At 47.4% G+C, this 19,991-nt stretch overlaps 1 protein-coding gene across 1 annotated transcript in view; it reads left to right on the top strand.

The window, feature by feature from the left end:
* The window catches only part of COL6A5 (collagen, type VI, alpha 5), a 99,361-nt gene that overhangs the window by 29,322 nt on the left and 50,048 nt on the right, over positions 1 to 19,991 (top strand). The window contains exons 19-26 of the mRNA XM_006883398.1: positions 63 to 116; positions 7,059 to 7,094; positions 8,334 to 8,396; positions 10,524 to 10,586; positions 11,712 to 11,774; positions 13,286 to 13,348; positions 18,058 to 18,108; positions 18,220 to 18,255. Of these exons, the coding sequence (XP_006883460.1) occupies positions 63 to 116; positions 7,059 to 7,094; positions 8,334 to 8,396; positions 10,524 to 10,586; positions 11,712 to 11,774; positions 13,286 to 13,348; positions 18,058 to 18,108; positions 18,220 to 18,255 (429 nt within the window). The remainder of the gene's footprint in view (positions 1 to 62; positions 117 to 7,058; positions 7,095 to 8,333; positions 8,397 to 10,523; positions 10,587 to 11,711; positions 11,775 to 13,285; positions 13,349 to 18,057; positions 18,109 to 18,219; positions 18,256 to 19,991) is intronic.

Raw genomic sequence — 19,991 nt, 5'->3', positions numbered from 1 at the left:
TATTATTATAATTCTTTAGAATCTATTGGCTGATAATCTTGAGGGAACTGTTGCCTTTCTAGGGTCAGTCTGGACAGAAAGGGACACAAGGCAGCCCCAGCCCCAGAGGGAGCAGGGTGAGTATTCCTCGGGCACTTATCTCCTCTGAGACCACTGAGAGACACTGCGGAGGCCTTCCCAGCATTTACGGTGCATGTAGGTGGCCCCGGAGTGTGATTACAGTGACAAGGGTTCTCCGTCTCACTGTTACGATGGTGTACCTGGAGAGTCCTGTGCCGCAGCCGGTGTCCTGGGCCCTGTGGAGTGTTTAACTGCATCCTTGGGCTCTGCCAGCTCGATTGAGTAGTGCCTGCTTCTCCCAGTCGTGATAACCAAAAATGTCACCAAGTGTCTTCTGGGGTGAAATCCCTCCTGGCTGAGAACCGTTCACTAGCTGTTGCCTTTCTGCTTCTAGATGCTTTTGAAGGTCTTTGAAGAGATTCGGTGACTTTAACAGAGTCTCTTCCCCAGGAGCTTAGCATCTTTGCCCTTAGTGAGATTCTATGAACCGGGCAAACGTATTTCCTTTCTCTTCACGTGTTGCCAATGGGGAAGGAGAATGAGAGACTTTCTTCCTCAGAGGAACAAACACAGGAGAACACGCCTCTGGAAACTCTATGAACTTTGATAAGTGTCGATAGTTATAGAAAGGCTTGAGGCCTTCTGTTCATTGGGTCGCTATGAGTTGTGCTCGACTTGATGACAATCAACAACAACAAGAAGTGGTAGCAACCTACAGGTTCTAGAATAATTCCAGAGCATCTCTACTGGAGAAAGGTGGACATTCTTCTGCCACATAATGACATAAAGCCTGTGAGAGGGTCTGCACACTGGAGGGTCAACTATGGGTGGGCTCCGACTTGAAGGCTGTGGGTTTGAGATCGAGGGTTTTTGTGATATCAGGATCCCTCGTGGTGCAGTGCTTGAATGTTTGCTCACAGAAATGTTCAGAGTTCACACCCACCAGCTGTGCTGTGGGAGTAAGGAGCTGACAGTGTCATGAATGTTCACAGCGTCGGGTGGTGAGGCCCGTGAGGCAGTTCTCTGTCCTGCAGGGCTGCTGTGAGACGGAAGCTGCTCGGCAGCGTGGAGCCCATTGGGTTTTGCTTTTATGTGATGTCAGACAGTTTCCGTTTGCTTGGCTCCACAATCAACACTCTTGGTACCTGCAGCCAGGAAATTAAAAGATGAATTTCATTGGGAAAGTCCACTGTCAGAGACCTCTCTAAGGTACTGAGGAGCAACGGTGTCAGTCTGGAGACTAAGGTGCACCTGATCCAGGCCATGGTCTTTGCAATCACTTGTTGTGCATCAGAGAGCTGGACAATGACTAGAGATGATAGAAGGAGAGTTGATGCCTTTGATCTGTGGTGCTGGAGAAGAGTGTTGAATATATATACCATGGACAGCTAGGAGAACAAACAGGTTCCTTCTGGAGAGGATGAAACCAGGTTACTCTTTGGAGGCAAGGATTCTGAAGCTCCATCTGACATACTTTGGACATGTTGTAAGGAAGGACCAGTCCTTGGAGAGGGACGTCATGTTTGGGAAAGTAGAGGGACAGCCCAGGAGAGGAAGACCCTCAATGAGATGGATTGATTCAGTCACTGGGGTGGTGGGGGTAGGTGTAGCAGAGATAATAGGGTTGCCACAGGGTAGAGCAGGATTTAGGGCTGTTGTACATAGGGTCGCTATGAGTCGCAAATGACTCAACGACACATAACAACAGACCTTCTAGAGCATAAAACAAGGCCATTGGATTCCCCCGTTTTTAGGGAATCACCTTTGACTTTGATGTTGAGATTGTGCAGAATCCCTTCTGGCACACGTTCCTTCCACATGGGGATCATCAGAAGAGTAGAAGGACGTCCGGGGTCCTGGAGTTGCTCCTGAGTTCTGTGCGGGGAGAAGTGGAAACTCCTCGGCTTTGTTGCCTGTGACAAGGTTAGGATCTCCTCTTCATTGTGAAAGTCATGGTCGATGACCTTCCTACTAGAGAGGGGACAAACAGGCTTGAATTCTCTTCCCTCCTTCACCTTGAAGCGTCGTTCCTAAGTGGAAGCATCAGCAGTCAGGGGTTAGGCTTCCTGCTGTTCCTGGGACACTTCGTTGGGACTTAGCCTCCTCCACACAAGAGACTTGACCCGTAATCAGAGGACGCAGAAGACCAGCAGGATGAGCTAACTGCTGTAAACTTTCAAGGGAAATATTTTTGTTGGCTAAAGAGAAAATACTTGTTCACAATAGCATTGCAACTCTGACATCAATTAAGTGCTTTTAAACAAGAGATGTCAGAGGCGGAGTGGGAGGCTAGGACTTGGACAGCAAGTTGATGCCTTTGAAATCATTCCAAGGTATGAGGTTCCAGCTTCCTCTCTGCCCTAACCCTTTCCCCACTGGCCTCCGTCAGACCTCTTTCCTCCTGAGTTATACAAGACACTGTGGACCTAAACTCATAGCTAGCATTTCTCATTTCCTCACCTTTCCAATGAAGGCCTGCATTGCCTACGAGGGCTGCCATGGAGCTGAACCCAGTGCTCAGGTGACCTCGTGCGCATTCTGAAGACAACCTTGAAGGGCTTCACAGCCACGTTTTCAGAAGTAGATTGCCAGGACTTTCTGCCAAGTCATCCTGGGGAGTCTTGAACTGCTAACCGTTGACTAACACTTGACTCTTTGTCCCATATGGGCCCTTTCATATCCTGCAACACACAGGGAATATTTCTAAAGAATTACATTTATACTTGGACAGCACCTGCTTTGATCCAAGTCCTGATCAAATCACCTTTAAGTGTTAGTTTAATTTGATATTTAGTTATTAGATAGTTAGTTAGTTGATCGTTATAATAGACCTGTGTTGTTGTTGTTAAGCACTATCAAGTCCACGACATCTCAGAGTGACTTTATGAACTCGGTGCTGTGCCACCCTCACCGTCTCTGAGGCGCTCCGGTCTGTTGTCACAGTCGCCGTGCATCAGTGGAGGGATGGACACACTCGATCTTGCTGAAGGTCTTCCTGTCTCCAACCCTCCACCTTCCCCAGTGTGATGCCCCTCCTCCGAGGACTGGCCCCTACTGACCACATCCCCAAAGGCTGTGGGATGAAGCTTCCCCTTCCTGCCTCTAGGGAGAGCCCTCCATGCACTTCGCCAAGACAGGCTTGCTTGGTCTCTTTTAAAGTTGAGGGGTGAAAACCCACAAAACCCTTTAGACAACTTGCCCAAGGTCATACTATCTGGGAACTGATGGAGCTGGGATTTGAACCCAGGCTATCTCACCCCAGAGTCTGTGTTACTCACCACCCTTGTCAGGTTTATTGTGTAGCCTCCCTGTGCTGTCCAGGCCTTCAGCAGCTGAGATCAACTCCAGACTACATGGCTTCTATGGCCCTGTCCCCAACCGGTGTGTGTCTTGTACAGCCTTGTCTCTTACTGGTGTGTGACTTCTAAGGCCCTGTCCCTAACCGGTGTGCCATTTCTAAGGTCCTGTCCCCAGCCAGTGTGTGACTTCTAAGGCCTTGTCCCTAACCGGTGTATTGCATTGCGAGGCATGGAAGAAACACGCCTTCATTGCCTGTTTCTGAGTGAAGACAGAATCGTGATGCCTCCATGTTTGTTTGCTACTTTTTCTCCACTTTTATGCTGTCAAGGGAAGTGACATACTAGTCACATCACAGCCGACCAGTGACAATGTGGTAATGTCTCCTGGAAGTTAGCTGCCTTTTAAAAGCAAGGAATACCTTAAAGGGTAGAGCCTCACTTGAAGAGTTTTAATTGTCAGGATGAAAACTAGAAGCAGAGCCATGGAGTGGATTCTCACGTACAGAAATTCTCCGAATGTCAAGAGAGCCCTGAAACAAAGAACAAAAACAAAAACAAAAACAAAAAAACAAAAAAAAAAGAGAGCCCTGAGCTCAGGCGTGGTTTTGTGGCTGGTTTTTCTTCACAAGCACTGTCCTCGTCATCTAAAGCTGCTATAACAGAGACAGAGTTTCTTCTCATGCTTGGTCTCACATCTTCATCTTCTTTGTCTCACATACTTGGAGCGTGTTGTCAGGAAGTACCAGACCTTGGACAGGAGCTGACGTGCTGGGAGAGGTGGACAGTCAGGGCGTGAGAGAACAGTGTCTGTAACAGCGCGGCCAGGCGTATCGGAGAACCAGGAGGATGCTCAGGACAAGGCAAGGTGCGGCTTTGTGGTTCACAGGGAGCTCTGGTGGCCGACTGTTAAGAAGCTGGGCTGCAATTCCAAAGGCATGTGCTTTGAATCCAGCAGCTGCTCCACTGGAGATCGATGGGCAATTTCCTTCTGTGTGATTAACTGCCTCTGGAAACCCGCTGGAGGGTCAGCTATGGGTCAATCCCATCTCGCTGGTATACAGCCACGCATTTGCTATGAGTGGTAGTTGACAACACCTAACAACACAACTGTAACAGCGATACTACAAACGGTTAGCTTTAATGGACAGAAGTGCCTTTTCTTACAGTTCAGGAGGCTGGAAATCCAGCATCAGGGGAAGGCCCATCTCGGTACCGGTTGTGGAGGAAAGTCTTTGCTTCCTTCAGCATCTGTAGCCCAGGCGTTTCCTGGAGACATCACGTGTCCCAGCCTATCCTCTGTCATGAGCTTCATCTCGCAGGGGCCCAGGTCCAAAAGACACGCTCTATTCCCTGAAAGTCTTCCCTCCTGGTACAAGGAGTTCCCCAACTCCTGGCTTCCTTCCTTCCCCTTTCATCTGCAGTGAGATAAAGGTACCAGGCCACCCTCCCCTACACCCCCTTAGAGCTGGGGTGCGAGTAGGGAGGGATGCATTCCACGCTTAACCCTCCTACAGCTAGTTTGACAGATGGTGGGAGATCGTTACATAGCTTCCACACGGTATCATTAAACACACTGTTTGTTATTGTTGTTAGGTGCCTCCTCTACGTCCATGAGGATAGCCCAACAAACAACACATCTGAACCCTGCCCCCGTCCTGTGCTATGCGGTGCCATCCGCACACTCTCTGACTCTCTGAGCCCACTGCTGCAGTGACTATGTCGATCCAGAGGGCTAAGGGTCTTCCTCTCCTCTGCCAGCCCTCCACTGTTCCAAGCACGTTGGCCCTCTCCAAGGAATAACCTTTCTTAGCAACATGCCCATCTGCGCCTCCACGAAGCATTCTGGCTGTACCATCTCCAAAGACATACCTGTTAGTTCTCCTGATTGCTGGAGCCATTAAGAATCTAGAACTCTTAATTGTGCTTATGCAAAACCTATATCCAGATCAAGAGACTGTTGTGTGAACAGCAAGGGAACACTGCATGGTTTAACATTAAGAAAGATGTGCACTGTGGTTGGATTCTCCCTCTATACCTGTTCTATCTGCATACTGAGCAAATTATTTGAGAAGCTTGACTCTGAAGAAGAATGTGGCATCAGGATTGGAGGAAGACTCATCAATAATCTTCGTTATGCAGATGACACAACTTGCTTGCTGAAAGTTAACAGAATTTGAAGTGTTTACTGAAGATCAAACAATACAGTCTTTGATATGGATTATGTCTCAATGACAAAAACAAACAAACAAACAAACAAACAAACAACTCTCACCACTAACCCAGCAGGCAACACCATGATAGAGAAAGGATTGAGATGTCGATGACTTCATCTTTTTTTTTTCCCCCCCAATGACTTCATCTTATTTGGATGCACAATCAACAATACCCAGGCACTAGTGGTCAGGAGATCAGGAGACATATTGCACTGGGAAAGTCTGTAGCCATGGACCTCCTCAAATTATTGAAGAGCAATGATGTCAGTTTGAGGACTAAGGTGTATCTGATTCAGGCCATGGTCTTTTCAGTCAGTATGCATCTGGAAGCTGCATAATGAATAACAGAAATTGATACCTTTGGGCTGTGGGGTTGGAGATGAACAAACAGATACATCTTGCAGAAGTTGCAGCTAGAGTGCTTCTTGGAGGCAAAGGTTCATCTCACATCCTCTGGGGATGTTGCTAGGAGACGTTATTGCTCGGGGAGTTGACAATATTGAAGATGGTGGATTGGTGAAAGAGAGGAGCCAGGTGGACCGACACAGTGACTGCAGCAGTGGGCTTGAGTGTGTCAGAGTCTGTGAGGACAGGACAGGACAGGACAGGGTTCAGATTTGTTGTTCATGCGGTCATTATGGGTCAACTCGGCAGCACATAACAATGACAAATAAGTGATTTGCACGGAATCATAGTTTTCAATCACAGTTCAGAGTGAGCTAATGACTGAAAGATGCCTTGACCCTTTGAAAGCAGGGCAGGAGACTGGCTAACGGGTGCACGGTGGAGGAGAGCAGGCCAGTGTTACAGAGAACACAGGCATTAGGACCTAGACTCACCGTCCCTCCTGGAAATGAGACGGTGTGGCAAAACAGCCACTAGATGGAGCACCTGAGCTAGCCATGGGAAATCACCTCTGGGCGGGTCCCCAGATTCCAGCTTCAGGGATCCAAGGAAGGTGGGGGTGCTTGGACCACTACGTACAGAGGAAAGCAGAGCCCTCCTTGTAGAGTTCCAGCGAGACAAACCCCAGGGGCCCACCAGACGCATGGTATCAGCCAAGGGTTTACTGTCCCCCCAGGGTGAGACAGAGGACCAGGGTACCGCACTGGGGTGCACGGGCTTCTCTTTGGGAAGCCTCTGATTGACAGCTCCCTGTGGGCTTTGGAGGAGGGGAAGGTGGAAGACGTTCTTCATGGGGACTTGATTCTCCCAGCAGCCTCCTTGATAGCTGTCAGGGCTTATCAGCCTGGAGCTGTGATGGTAATGACTTTTGGATTGGTTAGCAATCAATCCCCCAAATGCTAGGCTGTAATTAAGTGCCCGGTGTGTAAAGTCCTGTGGAAAGCACCTCGGGAAGCCGTTTCTGCGAGCAGCTCATTATGCACGTCAATCAGAGGTGCTGTGAACGAGAGAGGCTGGTTTGCCTCCAAGGGTCCCTCCACCCAGAGCCCCGACCACTAACAGGTCTTCTTTTCTGTTCCAGGGAAGAGAAGGTCAAAGGGGACCTACAGGTGTCCCGGTAAGCGTCCTTGTCTCCTGCCCTCTGCGGTGGTGGGAGGACGGCAATTCTTCACATGGTGGTGGGTATGGATGAGTGTTTGGAAGCAACCCACCCGCCCCACACTGGGCGAGACCACAGACAATGGTGGGGAGCCCAGTCCCCATCAGTTCAGCTGCCCGAGGCAAAGCCTCCTCCTCAGGCCCCTGGAGGTGACCAGCCTGTGCTGCCCTGCAGCTAACTACGTCCCAGGCGCATTTACAATCATGGTGGGGAGTGCATTTCATTATAACAGCAAACAGGCGTAGGCAGCAGCCGGCCTGGGTTCATTCCTCACGGGTAAGAAAGAGTCAAATCCCAGGGAAAGGAAGAGTGGCTTCCAGCCCACATGGGACCTCTGCCCTGTACAGGCCAGAGTCCTGATGACGCAGTGGACCAGGTGTTGGGCTGCTCGCTGACGGCTGGCAGTTGGGATCAGCCCGCTGATCAACAAGGAGAAGACAAGCCCGTCTGCTCTGGTCCAAGTTCACGGCTCCGGACCCTGGGGTGCAGGGCTCCTTGGTCTCTGAGGCTTACGAGGAGTTGGACTTGGCCCAGCGGCCGTGGGTTCTGTCTAACCCCCCAAGGCCACTGTTGCTGAACCCGTTCTGACTCCCAGGGACCCTCTGCCCGGTGTCCTTCCAGAGGAGACGGTCCACCTTTCCCCCGCTGTCCTGCTGGGGAACTGCTGACCTGTTGATTCGGAGTCCAGCCGTAACACACTGTCACCAAGGCGCATTTCGTGCTCTGTAGGGTCTGCCTTGGTTTCTCAGTGCTGCTCTAACAAATATCCCAAGAGGAGGCTTTAACAAGCAGAAATGTCCTCCCAGCTCGGGAAGCCAGCGGGCTGCAGGGCGAGTTCTCAGCACCAGCTCTGGAGGAGGTCTTTGGGGAAGGTCCTTGTCCCAGCTGGTGTGACCCCAACATTCCTTGATTCCTCACAACCCTCATATGCTGGCTCTCCCCCTCCCCCATGTGTGCTGAGTCTCACTGTCTACACCCCTTAACGTGAAGGAGTGGTCAGCTTTACAATAGGAAGTGGTCACACCCTATGGCCTCATTACTAACATAACAAAGACAACCCTAGTCTACATTGGAGGCCAGCCACAGGCGGAGGGGCCAGGATGCTGTGATGTATCCCAGGGGACACCGTCTGTAACAGGTACTGTGTCGGAGGATGATGTGGAGACAGTCTTAACCCCACCAACTCTCATTTGCCAGGGGCAACCAGGAAGTCTTGGACTTGAAGGGGCTCCAGGAGATGAAGGCCCGCGAGGCCCACAGGTATGTTGGGACACTGGGGACTGACTGTCCTAACGGGAAGAAGGCAGGGGTGACTGAGGAAAGGTGAACCTGCTGCTCCCGGAATACTTAACTCCGGGATCCTGCATTTCTGTCGGAGAACGAGTGACTGTTTCACCAGAACTGCACGTTGGCAGCTTACGGTGACCCTCTTTGTAGAGGAAAGTGTAGGCATGTGTGGAGTCCGCACAGCACCACGTCCTGTGCAGATAACACACTCATCACACCGCTCTATTGCAAACCTCCCGAGGATTCCTTTACGATGGGCACAGCTGTATTCCCTGTGTCAGTGCATTATATACGAAAATATAGTACTAAACCCATCCACCTTAATGTCATATTACGTAGCGTAGCGTAGCATAGCATAGCATAGCATAGCATAGCATAGCATAGCATAGCATAGCATAGCATAGCATAGCATGCTGGTGGCTTAGTAGTAAAGAGTGGCTCTTCTAACCCAAAGGTACATGGTTCTAATCCATCAGCTGCTCCCTAAGAGATGGATGGACAATCTCCTTCTGTGAGACTTGTTGATTGCCTTAAAGTCGAGCACAACTCATAGTGACCCTCTGCACAAAAGGCCTGAAGCACCTCTACAACTATCAGCATTTATCAACATTCATAGAGTTTCTGGAGACACGTTGTTTAGGAAGTGGATGCCACCCTGCTGTTGTGAGACTTCCTGCCTCTGAAAACCCACTGGAGTGTCAGCTGTGGGTTGGTTTCCGCTCAGTGGTACTTTGCAACAATACAACATATATCATATTATATATCGACAAACTGATGGTCTTGAACACAGACAGCCAAGAAAGGCGTTAGCTTGGAGTTTGGAGTTAGACCCTTAGACCTCAAATGTCCACAGGGGATGGCCGTGCGCCTGGAGTATGACCAGCACAGCTTTGTAGGCTCCACTCACATTTGGTCATGGTCCTGTCTGGTTGTGTGAACATCACAAGTCGGAGCTTCCCTGTCTTCCTCTCTTCCATGAAGATGCTGCGTTGTTCTCTCCCAGCCGTGCCTGGAGAAGGGCTTTGTAGCACGTGGGTGTTTAGTGACCAGACCGAACGTCAGGCCTTTTAAACCTGGACTTGTCTGGAAGGACCTGTGTCGACATGCTCGTTAAAGGCTGGTGAAACCTCCCGTCACCCACTGTGGGCGTGTTGTCAGGAGACGCCAGGCCTTAGAAGAGAACATCAGACTGGGAAAGGTGGGCAGTCGGGAGAAGACCCCCAACAGGATGGGCTGGCACGGGGACTGCAGCAATGAGTGTGGCCGAGAACAGAGCACGGCGCAGCGAGGGCCCGGGCCAGAGGGTCACTGTGAGGCACCTAGCATCAACCTCTTCTCAAGAGATCATTTTTATTTTGGAAAGTTCCAGACGCTTAATGTTAAACTGGGATTTGAGATTCTCCAGAGTGATTCCAGGGTCCCTTAACTAAGTCACCAGCTAGTAGGTCCTCTGACTGAGTAACCCTGGGACCGGTCCATTCCCAGGCACTCAGGTGAGGTGACAGGTGTCTCGCATGCTGCAGGGCCCTTTGAACCCAAGAGTGTCCATGCACTGTCTAGGCCCTTAACCCAGGCCAGGCCTCTGGCTCCAGCTGACGTTTGCATTGGGCAACAAGAACTTATTTTACATGTGGAGCTTAAATAGTCAGAAACCTGCCTGAGATGCCTAGTGTTTCCTCTGTAAAAGGATTATCAAGAACCATGAACTTGAAGGTAAGTCTGACAGAGGAACATGCTCGGATTCTCCCAGTAGGCTTTGCTGCTAAACATCCCCTATCCTGTTTGAAAACTGCTCTGTTTCACGTATCGATAAGCCCGTCGAGAGCTCTGACTGGCTTCTCTGTGTGTCTTGATTTGGTCCAAAGGCTCTCTTTTCCTCCTTAGTCTTTGTTGTTTCTTAGCAGAACAGCGACGATGACATGAACCACTGAGTCACATGTACTTCCTACTCTCCCGGTTTAAAGTCTGTTTTCAGCTTTAACAGTAAAGCTAGAAGCTCCTGGAGGGGTCTCCACGGCCTATTTCAAAAGCACGAACCAAGAAAGCAGGTTTCTCATTGACACCTGTCACTGAGTTATGTTTCTTTTACAATAACAAAAGGGCCCAAATGGAGCTCCTGGTGGGAAAGGCGAAAAGGGACATGAAGGACATAAGGGGCCTCAGGTGAGTGACTTGGGAGCATCATGGTAATGCCCAGACGTTGTTTTCTTCTTACTTCAAAAATATCTTCAGACTTGGATTACTTTATTGTATCCATTTATGGATGGATCTGTTTTGGATTAATTGGGGAGCAGTTTTTAGCCCAGCTCAGATTCTTGATAGGTAACTAGGTGTCTTTCATTCTCTTTCACTTGGGTTTTATGCAAGTTCATTGAATTGGAAGAAGAGAAGGAGGGAAGAGGAGGAGGAGGGGGAGGAGAAAAAGAAAAGGAGGATGAAGAGGAGGGGAGGATGGGGAGAAGGAAAAGGGGGAGGGAGAGGAGGAGGAGGAGGAGAAGGAAGAAGAGGAAGAGGAGAGAGAGAAAGAGAAATAACTGTGAAAGAATACAAATATTGCTGAACACTTCCTCCAAAATTTGGCCCATTATCTTGGGTTTTGTTGTTGTTGTTGTTGTTGTTATGTGCCGTCGAGTCGTTTGCGACTCATAGCGACCCTATGCCCAACAGCCCTAAACCCTGCTCTGTCCTGCGCCAACCGCACTGCCTCTGACACACCCATCCTGATTACCCCAGTCACTGAATCAATCCATCTCATAGAGGGTCTTCCCCTCCTGTTCTGTCCCTCCACTCTCCCAAGCATGATGTCCCTCTCCAAGGACCCGTCCCTCCTGGCAACATGTCCAAAGTATGTCAGATGAAGCCCCAGAATCCTTGCCTCCAAGGAGCAGCCTGGTTTAATCCTCTCCAAGATGAATCTGGTTTTGTTGTACTACTTGTATTTTCATTGATTACAGAGATTTGAAAGGCGTTCAGTCAACAGAAATCCCTGGCTATCCCGATCTAGAGTCCTAAAGTCACATCTTGAACTGACCGTCTGGGTCAACTTGCCTCCTGTGTTCTGACCATGAACAATAAGAAGTTGTTGGTGGAGGATTTGAATGGAACTATTTCCGAGTCTCTCCAGCTCTTTTTAGATTGAGAGGGCTCAGAAAGCCAGGAACGTCCACATTTGCTTGGTTACCCTCCTGCCATGTTTGCTGATGACACGTTTGCCCATTTTTAGAGAAGAACACTGAGAAGTGTTTCTGAGAGTTGACGTGGTGACACCTGCCTGTCTCTTCCTTTCAGGGACCTCCGGGGCTAATGGGACCTCCAGGGAGCACTGGAAAGCCAGGACCCTGGGGCACAAAAGTGAGTGTCAGTTCTCACCATTGTCCGGAGACATTCTCTAAACCTTAAACCAAAACTATTCTCTAAAATCTTCTTAAATCCAAACACTAGTTTAGCTTAACTAGTAAAAAATCTCTATTTTGACCATTACGCATATCTTTTTTTTTAAAAAAAAATACCTGTCTAAGGTCAAGTTGATAATAGTAACTGGAAGGTTTAGACGGGACCCACAGAGAGGGCAGTGTCCCAGGAAAGGAACACCTCAGGAGGTGAGGCGTCTGCACAAGTCAGGAGTGCAACCAGAATCACGTGAACATGTGTGGAGAAGCGGTGGAATGGGTGTGTCACTCTGTCTCTTAACAACAGCAAAGTAAACCAAATGCTGTTAGCAAGCTCTCTCTATTCTCATCTTGATCTTCCTGTTAACTCTACAAGCTCTCTGCTAGTATCCCCTCCTCCTTCAGCGAGGGGAGAATCTCTGTTCAGTTCCTCCAGGAACTTTGGAAACCTCCAGAGAAGAGGTGGTCCTCACCCATTATGAACGACTCTGAAAAGCCCTGCAGACCCGTGATTGTCTGAATGCCACATTCAATGACCAAGGGGGTGCAGAGCCCCAGACTTTATCCAGGCGATTATCCATCTAAACCACCCATCACTTCTGAGGTGCCTCACGGAGGGTAGATCTTTGGAGAGTAAATTGCTGCCCGGGTCAGGATCTTACTCCTCTGCCTCAGAACTTCCTGTGGTTTCCACATCTGCCTTCATGGGCCTGGAATGCCTGGTTTAATGCTCTGCTGGAAACTTTATGGCATTTTTAACAAGTTTTTAACGAGGTGCCCAATGTGGCCATTTAGCACTGGCCTCATAAAATCATGGAGTGAGTCTCACCTTCCCGATGGTCCTCAAGACAAGGCTCCAAACTTTGAGTGGCTGACTGGCCCTTCGAGACTTAATCCTGTTTAATTCTTTCCCTCCGCAGCACTTCTGTCTCCTGCCCTCAGTGCTGTGCTGGGCCTCACCCCAGTGCTGTCCCCGTGCTACGTCCATGCTCCCCCTCCCTCGCCTTCACAGCTCTGCTTACAAGCTCCTTACCTTCTGGCAGCCTCTGGACACCCAAGCAAATGCAGGTCTCTTTACTTCTGTAGCGCCCAAACGTCATCATGCAATGTTGTAAGTGCTTGTCTGATTATCTCTCTTCTCACTGAAATTTTGCTTCCTGAGGGCAGAAGAATGTCTGCCACATTTAATGCCGTTCGTGTTCTGAGCCAACCCATCATTTAGAATGGGTAAATAAAGCATCAAAGGAATCAGCACACCTCCCAGTAAACGGGCCTTCCTTGGCCTCTCTCTTCAGTCCTGTACTTGAACCTGCCCCTGGCTGCACTGGAGGCGTGCTTGCTGACTTTGAGGAACACCATCGTTCCTCCCTCCTGTCTCTCTCCCTTCCCCAACAGCCTGTATCCTCCTCACTGGACACCGGGAACCAGGCCTTCATTTCACTGACCGCAAGTTCTTCTTGTCTCACTAACTAGGGGGAACCTGGAATTCCTGGAGCACAAGGGTCAAGAGGGCAACCGGGACAGCGAGGAGCACAGGTATGAAGTGTGGGGACCCCAAGCCTTCCCCACTCCGGGGGCTTGGTCTGGGGTGTGAGAGGGGATTGGTGTTATCAGCCTGAACTCTGGGCTATTGAAGGCGTATCAGCATCTGGGATGTTGGGGGACATGTCTGCATCCCACAGTGATCATTCTGTAGTGAGGCTGTCAAGTGAGAGAGAATGGAGGCGAAGGAGGAGGACGCAGAGAGGGTGGCGGATGAGTTAGAATATGTCAATATTTTCCTGTCAGAACGGTTGTATTCTCTGCACAGCCTTGCACTCCGTGTGGGCTGGATCTACTCTGCGTGACAGGGTCAGAATCAGTGCTCTGAGTCAGAATCAGCTTGATGAAAGTCCCTCTGGTCATAGAGACGCACGTCAGTTGATGAACTGATGAACGGCACCACTCCTACTTCTCTCCCTGCACGGCTCCGTGGAGCGTCGGCACACACAGGGCCCTCTGTCTCCAGGCCTGGGTTCTGCTCCCAAGGCTCTGCCTGGACAAAGACCTCCGCTCCTGGAGCCGTTCATCTAGAGACGGGACTTACTTCCTCACGCATTCGCTGCTGTGGAACGGATGCTGCCTCCCGGCGACTCTCCCGCAGGTGTCTGAGGTGGTCAGGAACAGAGAGGAGACTTCCCACCTTTCTCCAGCGGTGGATTCACACTGGGGAGACGGACGGCCTCCGGGTTAGCAGTGCAGCTCTGTGGACTAGGCCACCCAAGCACCCTAAGTGACGCCAAAGGGCCTTCTTGAAAAATATCTTTATTACAAAAGTTAGGCAGAGATACTGAAGAAAATGTACTAAACTCAGAAAGAGGTAAATGGGAGAAGAGAAAAAAAATGATATACTCCTAACCCTTTTATGTTGACATTTGGACTCTTCATCACCAACATCCTGGAGACATCAGAAACAAGCTCATTGCAGCAGGCTCTACCCCTCTCAGTAACACGTCAGGAAGGATTTCCAGGTTATTAAGTTTTTTCTTCGTGCTGTTGTGAATAATTTCCTAGTACTCTACTGGATATACGTACCTTAGCTTATGTGACTATTGTCTTCTGTCCTGCAGGAACCGACCCACAGCTGACCCTCCAGCAGGTTTTCAGAGGCAATGAATCACATGGGAGGTGGTGGCCTTCCTCCTACAGAGCAGCTGGTGGATTCGAACCCCTGCCTTTGGGATTCTTCTTACCACTAGACCCCCACTTTATTTGTTTCTAGTTTTTCATGAACAGCACAGCAGTAAACAGTCTTGTACCTAACTACATTTGAGCTAAATCCTAATTTCTACATGGAAACTCTGCAAGTATCAGAGTAAGGTCAAAGAATCCGTTTGGTTTTTGTTATGGTTTCTTTTTTTTTTTTTAATCTACAGAAAAAGGCTTTCACATAGAATCAATCTTGGAGGGTAACAGGGATGTGGAAGAAAGGAGAGGAGAATAGACACTAATAAGCAGATAGGTTGGGTGAAGAGAAGGGCAGGTGCAGTGAGGGATTGATGAGGAGTAATTAACTGCTCTAACCCATCGTAACTAATGATAGAAAACGCACGTTATATGAATGGCTGAATGTGAATCAGCCCCTATTGCAATGTGCCTTTAGGAAAACCTCTAACAAAAAAAGAAAAGTTTGTTTAACAGGACAGTGCTCACACAGAGCATCCTTATCAACAACGCGCATTACTGCTTTTGTTTGTTTTCATTTATTTCCAATTTTATTCACCAAAATGAATAGTAACTCACTATGATTTCTTCTCCTGGTATTCTGTGCTTCCTGCCAAGATCCATCTGACATTGGCAATGATGCCCCTCGTACCACAGCCTCTTCTAAACCCAACTTGTTTTTCTAACCATCTTTTTAAAAATTGTTATTTTTTTTTATAATTTTCAGCAGGATTTTGCTTGCCTATATTAGTGACACTGTTCGATGATTTCCACACTCTGTTGGATCACTTTTTTTGGAATGGTAATATACATGGATCTCTTCCAGTCAGTTGGCCAGGAGGTTGTCCTCCAGATTTCTTAGCACCACCTGGGGAGCACGTCTAGGCCTGCAGCTGTTTGCTGAAATGTGTCAGTTTGGTGCTCCATCAGTTCCTGGGGCCTTGTTCTCTTCCAATGCCTTCAGAGCAGCTTGAACTTCCTTTAATCACCGTTACCTCCTGATCATATGCGGTTTCATGAAATTCTTCTGTGTCAGCTAATTTTTTTGGTACAGTGACTCTGTGTATTCTTTCCATTCTCTTTTGATGCTTCCAGAATCATTCAATATGCTGCCCATAACATCCTTAAGTATTAAAACTTGAGGCTTGAATTTATTCTTCCATTCTTTCAGCTTGAAGGAAACTTCAAGTCCTTTACTTCCTTTCATCCTATTAGCATGCTCATTTTAAATTTCAAAACATTAATCAGACATTTTCAATTAAAAAAATGGATTTGGAAGTTGGGGGGAAGGAAAGAACTGCCAATCAAGTTAGTCCATTTTTATTTTCTGACTCTAGCTTCTTGCACATTTTGTTCTAACACTTTCTTTGTCTTCCTGGGCTGCCCTTTGAAATCTTCTGTTCAATTCCTTAACTTTCTTACTTATTCCCTTTGTTTTGGCTTCTTAACATTCCAGTGAAATATTCAGAGTCTCTTCTGACATCCATTTTGGTCTTTTCTTCCTCCTTTGTCTTTGTAATTACCTTTTGCATTCTTTGTGGATGATATTCTTAAAATCCTCCCACAACTCATCTGGTCATCGTTCATTAGTGTTCAAACCCTCAAACTTGTTCCTGAGATAGTTTTTAAATTCAGGTGGGAGAGACTCAAGGTCAAATTTTGGTTCTTGTGCATTTGTTTTAATTTTATTAAGCTTCAATTTGAACTTGAGTAGTTGACGGTTTATTCCACAATCAATACCTGATCTAGTTTTCACAGCTGATATTGAGCTTCTCCAAGGATTCTTTCCACAGGTGTAATCAATATGATTCCTGTGTAAACCATCAGGTGAGGTCCATGTGTATAGTCATTGTCTATGTTCTTATATAAAAGGTATTTTCAATGAATAAATAATTGATTGTATAAATTTCTGTCATTCTATCTCCAGGCTCATTTATGTTACAAAGTCCAAATTTTCTGACTGCTGATCCTTCTTCATTGTTCCCAACTTTTGCATTCCAAGTACCAGTTATTATTAAGGAATCTTGGTTGCATATTAGATAGATTTCTGTCTGGAAAATTCAGTAGAAATTTTCTATTTTCTTCTCTTTGGCTCTGGTTATTGGTGCATATATTTGAATGAGAGTCTATTTCTGTTTTGTTGACCATGCACAGGCATTTGATGGTGTGGACCACAATAACCTGTGGCTAACCTTGAGAAAACAGGAGTCCTAGAATACCTGATTGTGCTCATGTGAAACTTAGACCAGGAAGCACTGCATGATTCAAAATCAGGAAAGGAGTACATGAGAGATGTGTCCTGTCCCCACACCTTCTCAATCTATATGTGGAACATGTCATTTGGGAGGTTGGACTTTATGAGGAGGAACTGGCATCAGGATTGGAGGAAGATTCATCAACAACCTGCATTGTGCAAATGACACATCTTTGCTTGCTGAAATTGAAGAGGACCTAAAACGTTTGCTGCGGAAGGTCCAGGACTGTAGTCTTCAATATGGATTGAAGTTCAACATCAAGCAAACAAAGATTCTCACCACTGGGTCTATTGGTGACATCATGGTAGATGGAGAAGAGATTGAGATTGTTAATAATTTCAGCTTGCCAGATTCCACAATCAACATTCTTGCCACCAGCAGTCAAGAAATTAAAAGACAAGTTACATTGGGGATAGTCTGTTATCAAGAACACAACAGTGTCAATCTAGAGACCAGGGTGTACCTGATCCAGGCCATGGTTTTCACAATTACTTGCTATGCATCAGAGAGCTAGATAACAACTAGGGATGACAGGAGAAGAACTAATTCTGTTGAATTGTGGTGCTGGAGAAGAGTACCAAGCAGACATACCATGGACGGCCAAGAGAACGAACAGGTCTGTCCTGGAGGGGGTAAAGCCAAGTTGCTCCTTGGAGGCAAGGATTTTGAAACTCTCTCCCATACTTTGAGCATGTTGTCAGGAGGACCAATCCCTGGAGAAGGACATCGTGCTTAGAAAGGTGGAGGGTCAGCGCAAGCGCAGACGACCCTGTATGGCATGGATGGACACAGTAATGGGGATAGGTGTGGTGGAGACAGTGAGATTAGCTAAGTACGATGAGACAGTAAGATAGGGCTAGTATTTATAGAGTCACTGTGAGTTGCAGTCAACTTGACGGTACATAACAACAACATTATGATTTAAAATTTCCTTTATTTACCTAGTGATGCTGGACATTTTCCCATATGTCTTTGTTCATTTATAATCATTATTTTGTGTTTCTTTCACCCATGTCCTTAGAACAATCTTAATTTCCCAGATAAATAAAAACGTATTCAATGAGTCCAGAGGTCCATCCCTCTGGCTCATACAATGGTGCAGAGTGGAGCTGGAAAGAGGAGCAGCGAGTCCTACTGGAGAGTGAGCAAAGCCCAGCACCACTCATGTTCCCAAGTTCAAGTTCACCAAGAAATCCCCTTTCACCTTAAAGATCCCAGTGATTCTCTCTAGCCCAGTTTTTACTATTTCTCATGTGGAGAAATTGACACTAGCTGTTGTGTTTACAGGGAGATTATGGCATCCCAGGCTATGGTCCGATGGGACAAAAAGGAGTGAAGGTAAGAATGGAAAACACTTATTATTTTTAACGGATGAGTCAGACTTCTTGTAAGTAGTATGCCGACCTGGTGGAAGGGAAGTGTTGATTTATTTTCCTTTTCAAATTACAGGGTCCACGAGGATTCCCTGGAGACATGGGGCACAAGGTATTGTGCAGACGACCTTCTTAACCTCCTATTTGAGGGTTGAAGTAAGTCTGTAGGGAAAAATGAAATTTGAGAGGAAAAGAAAAGCAAGGCCTGGAGCCTTGGCCTTCCTGAGGAAAGAGTGTTCTGAGTCCCCGGGAATCTTTAAGCCACAGGATAGTCCTGCCCAGCACTCTGCTCTGTTCAATGTTGAACGCCATCGTCTCACACACGTGCTTGGTGCCTTCTGATTGGCATTGATTGGTATTTCAGTCCCTGTCATTTCATCTTGGCCTGAAGAAGCAGAGCAGCGACACCTATTAAATCAGCGCAGTTAGGTATTGACAGAGAGGAGGAGCTCCGGAACTGTGGTCTCTGAGTTACAAGGACACAAACTTGTCTACAGACATGTCACACCTACTCCTGGAATGAAGGCTTTTGATGTGTGGAGTTTTTGTTTTGGTTTGTTCTTCCATGGTGGTTTATTGTTGGAATTACGTCGATTTTGTGGCAGATTAAACCCTCATATGTACTCACCAGGGCTGTAGAAATGACGTCCAGCTGGTCAATATTGTGACCTCTAGATCAAGTTCAAATCCTTTGCATGATCCAAACCACCTTCTACCACCTGGCCGCTCCTCACTCTCCAATCTCGTCCCCTTTGCAGCTTTGAACTTCATGCTTTAATAAAATCGACGTGTGTGTGTGTGTGTGTGTGTGTTCCCACACGTGGAGGGTGTTTCTGTTTAACCCCTCTGAGCCCTAGCTGGAGCTGTTTTCTTTATCTAGACCATGTCCTTTCCTCCTTCCCATCTTCTCACACTTACTCCAGCTCATTTTTCAAGTCAGGTCAACATTTGTGTCTCCCAGGAAGCGAAGCCTGGGTCCTCAGATCACACAGTGTGGCTCTCTGCCCCCCACTTCCCTTCCCACTAAGTATTCCGTTGATGCTCCAGTCCCGACCTCTGCTGTGAGAGCCTGGGAAGCCCATCCTCAGTCACCTGTCTGATTTCCAGCATCGTGTCCATCCCGGGAAACAATTGTTGAGCAAAACTCATCGGTGGATAAAATTGGAACGTGTATGACTTAGTCACACAATTATGAACAGTGCTCAGGTCTTTCGTTCATAGGGTCGCGATGAGTTGTCTGCAACTTGATGGCACTTAACAACAACAACATGACTTAGTCATATTTGAGAATAAGAAATGACAAAGATAACATCTTTTTTCTTTTAAAAATTTATTTATTTGAATTGAGATATTATTGTAAGTTTATAAAGAACTTGGATTTCCATTCATTCATTGCTGCACATTTTCCTCTCTGCCCGCCTCCCTCCCAGTTTGTTTTTTCTTTAGAAAAAAAAGTTCTTTCATTGTTATACAGTTCCTCCCACAGACCCTATGCAGCTCTTATTTTGGACTCTTGTCACACCAATAATACCGTATCATATGTTCCTTTTATACAGTTCTCTCCCTTGTCCATTTCAATGCCATGTACATTATTTATCCCCTCTTTTGTTAGTTTCCCCCAACTCCCTTGCCTTAAGGTGAACATTCATTAGAAACCGTCCTCCCGTCATGGGAAGATTTAAAAGGAGATTCTTTATGTTGTGGATTAGGGCTACTAAAGTTTTTCCAAGCTTTTCTTGAATGAAGTTTACAGTCCTTGGTTTTAGTCCTAGGTCCATGATCCACCTTGAGTTGGTTTTTGTATATGGAGTGAGGTGGGGATCTTGTTTAATTCTTCTGCAGATAGTT

Source organism: Elephantulus edwardii, unplaced genomic scaffold (genome assembly GCF_000299155.1).
Source record: "Elephantulus edwardii isolate Elephantulus edwardi_28Jun2011 unplaced genomic scaffold, EleEdw1.0 scaffold00027, whole genome shotgun sequence".
Classification (NCBI taxonomy): domain Eukaryota; kingdom Metazoa; phylum Chordata; class Mammalia; order Macroscelidea; family Macroscelididae; genus Elephantulus; species Elephantulus edwardii.
The sequence above is the reverse complement of the archived record's forward strand: the minus strand, read 5'-3'. Positions and strand labels throughout refer to the sequence as shown.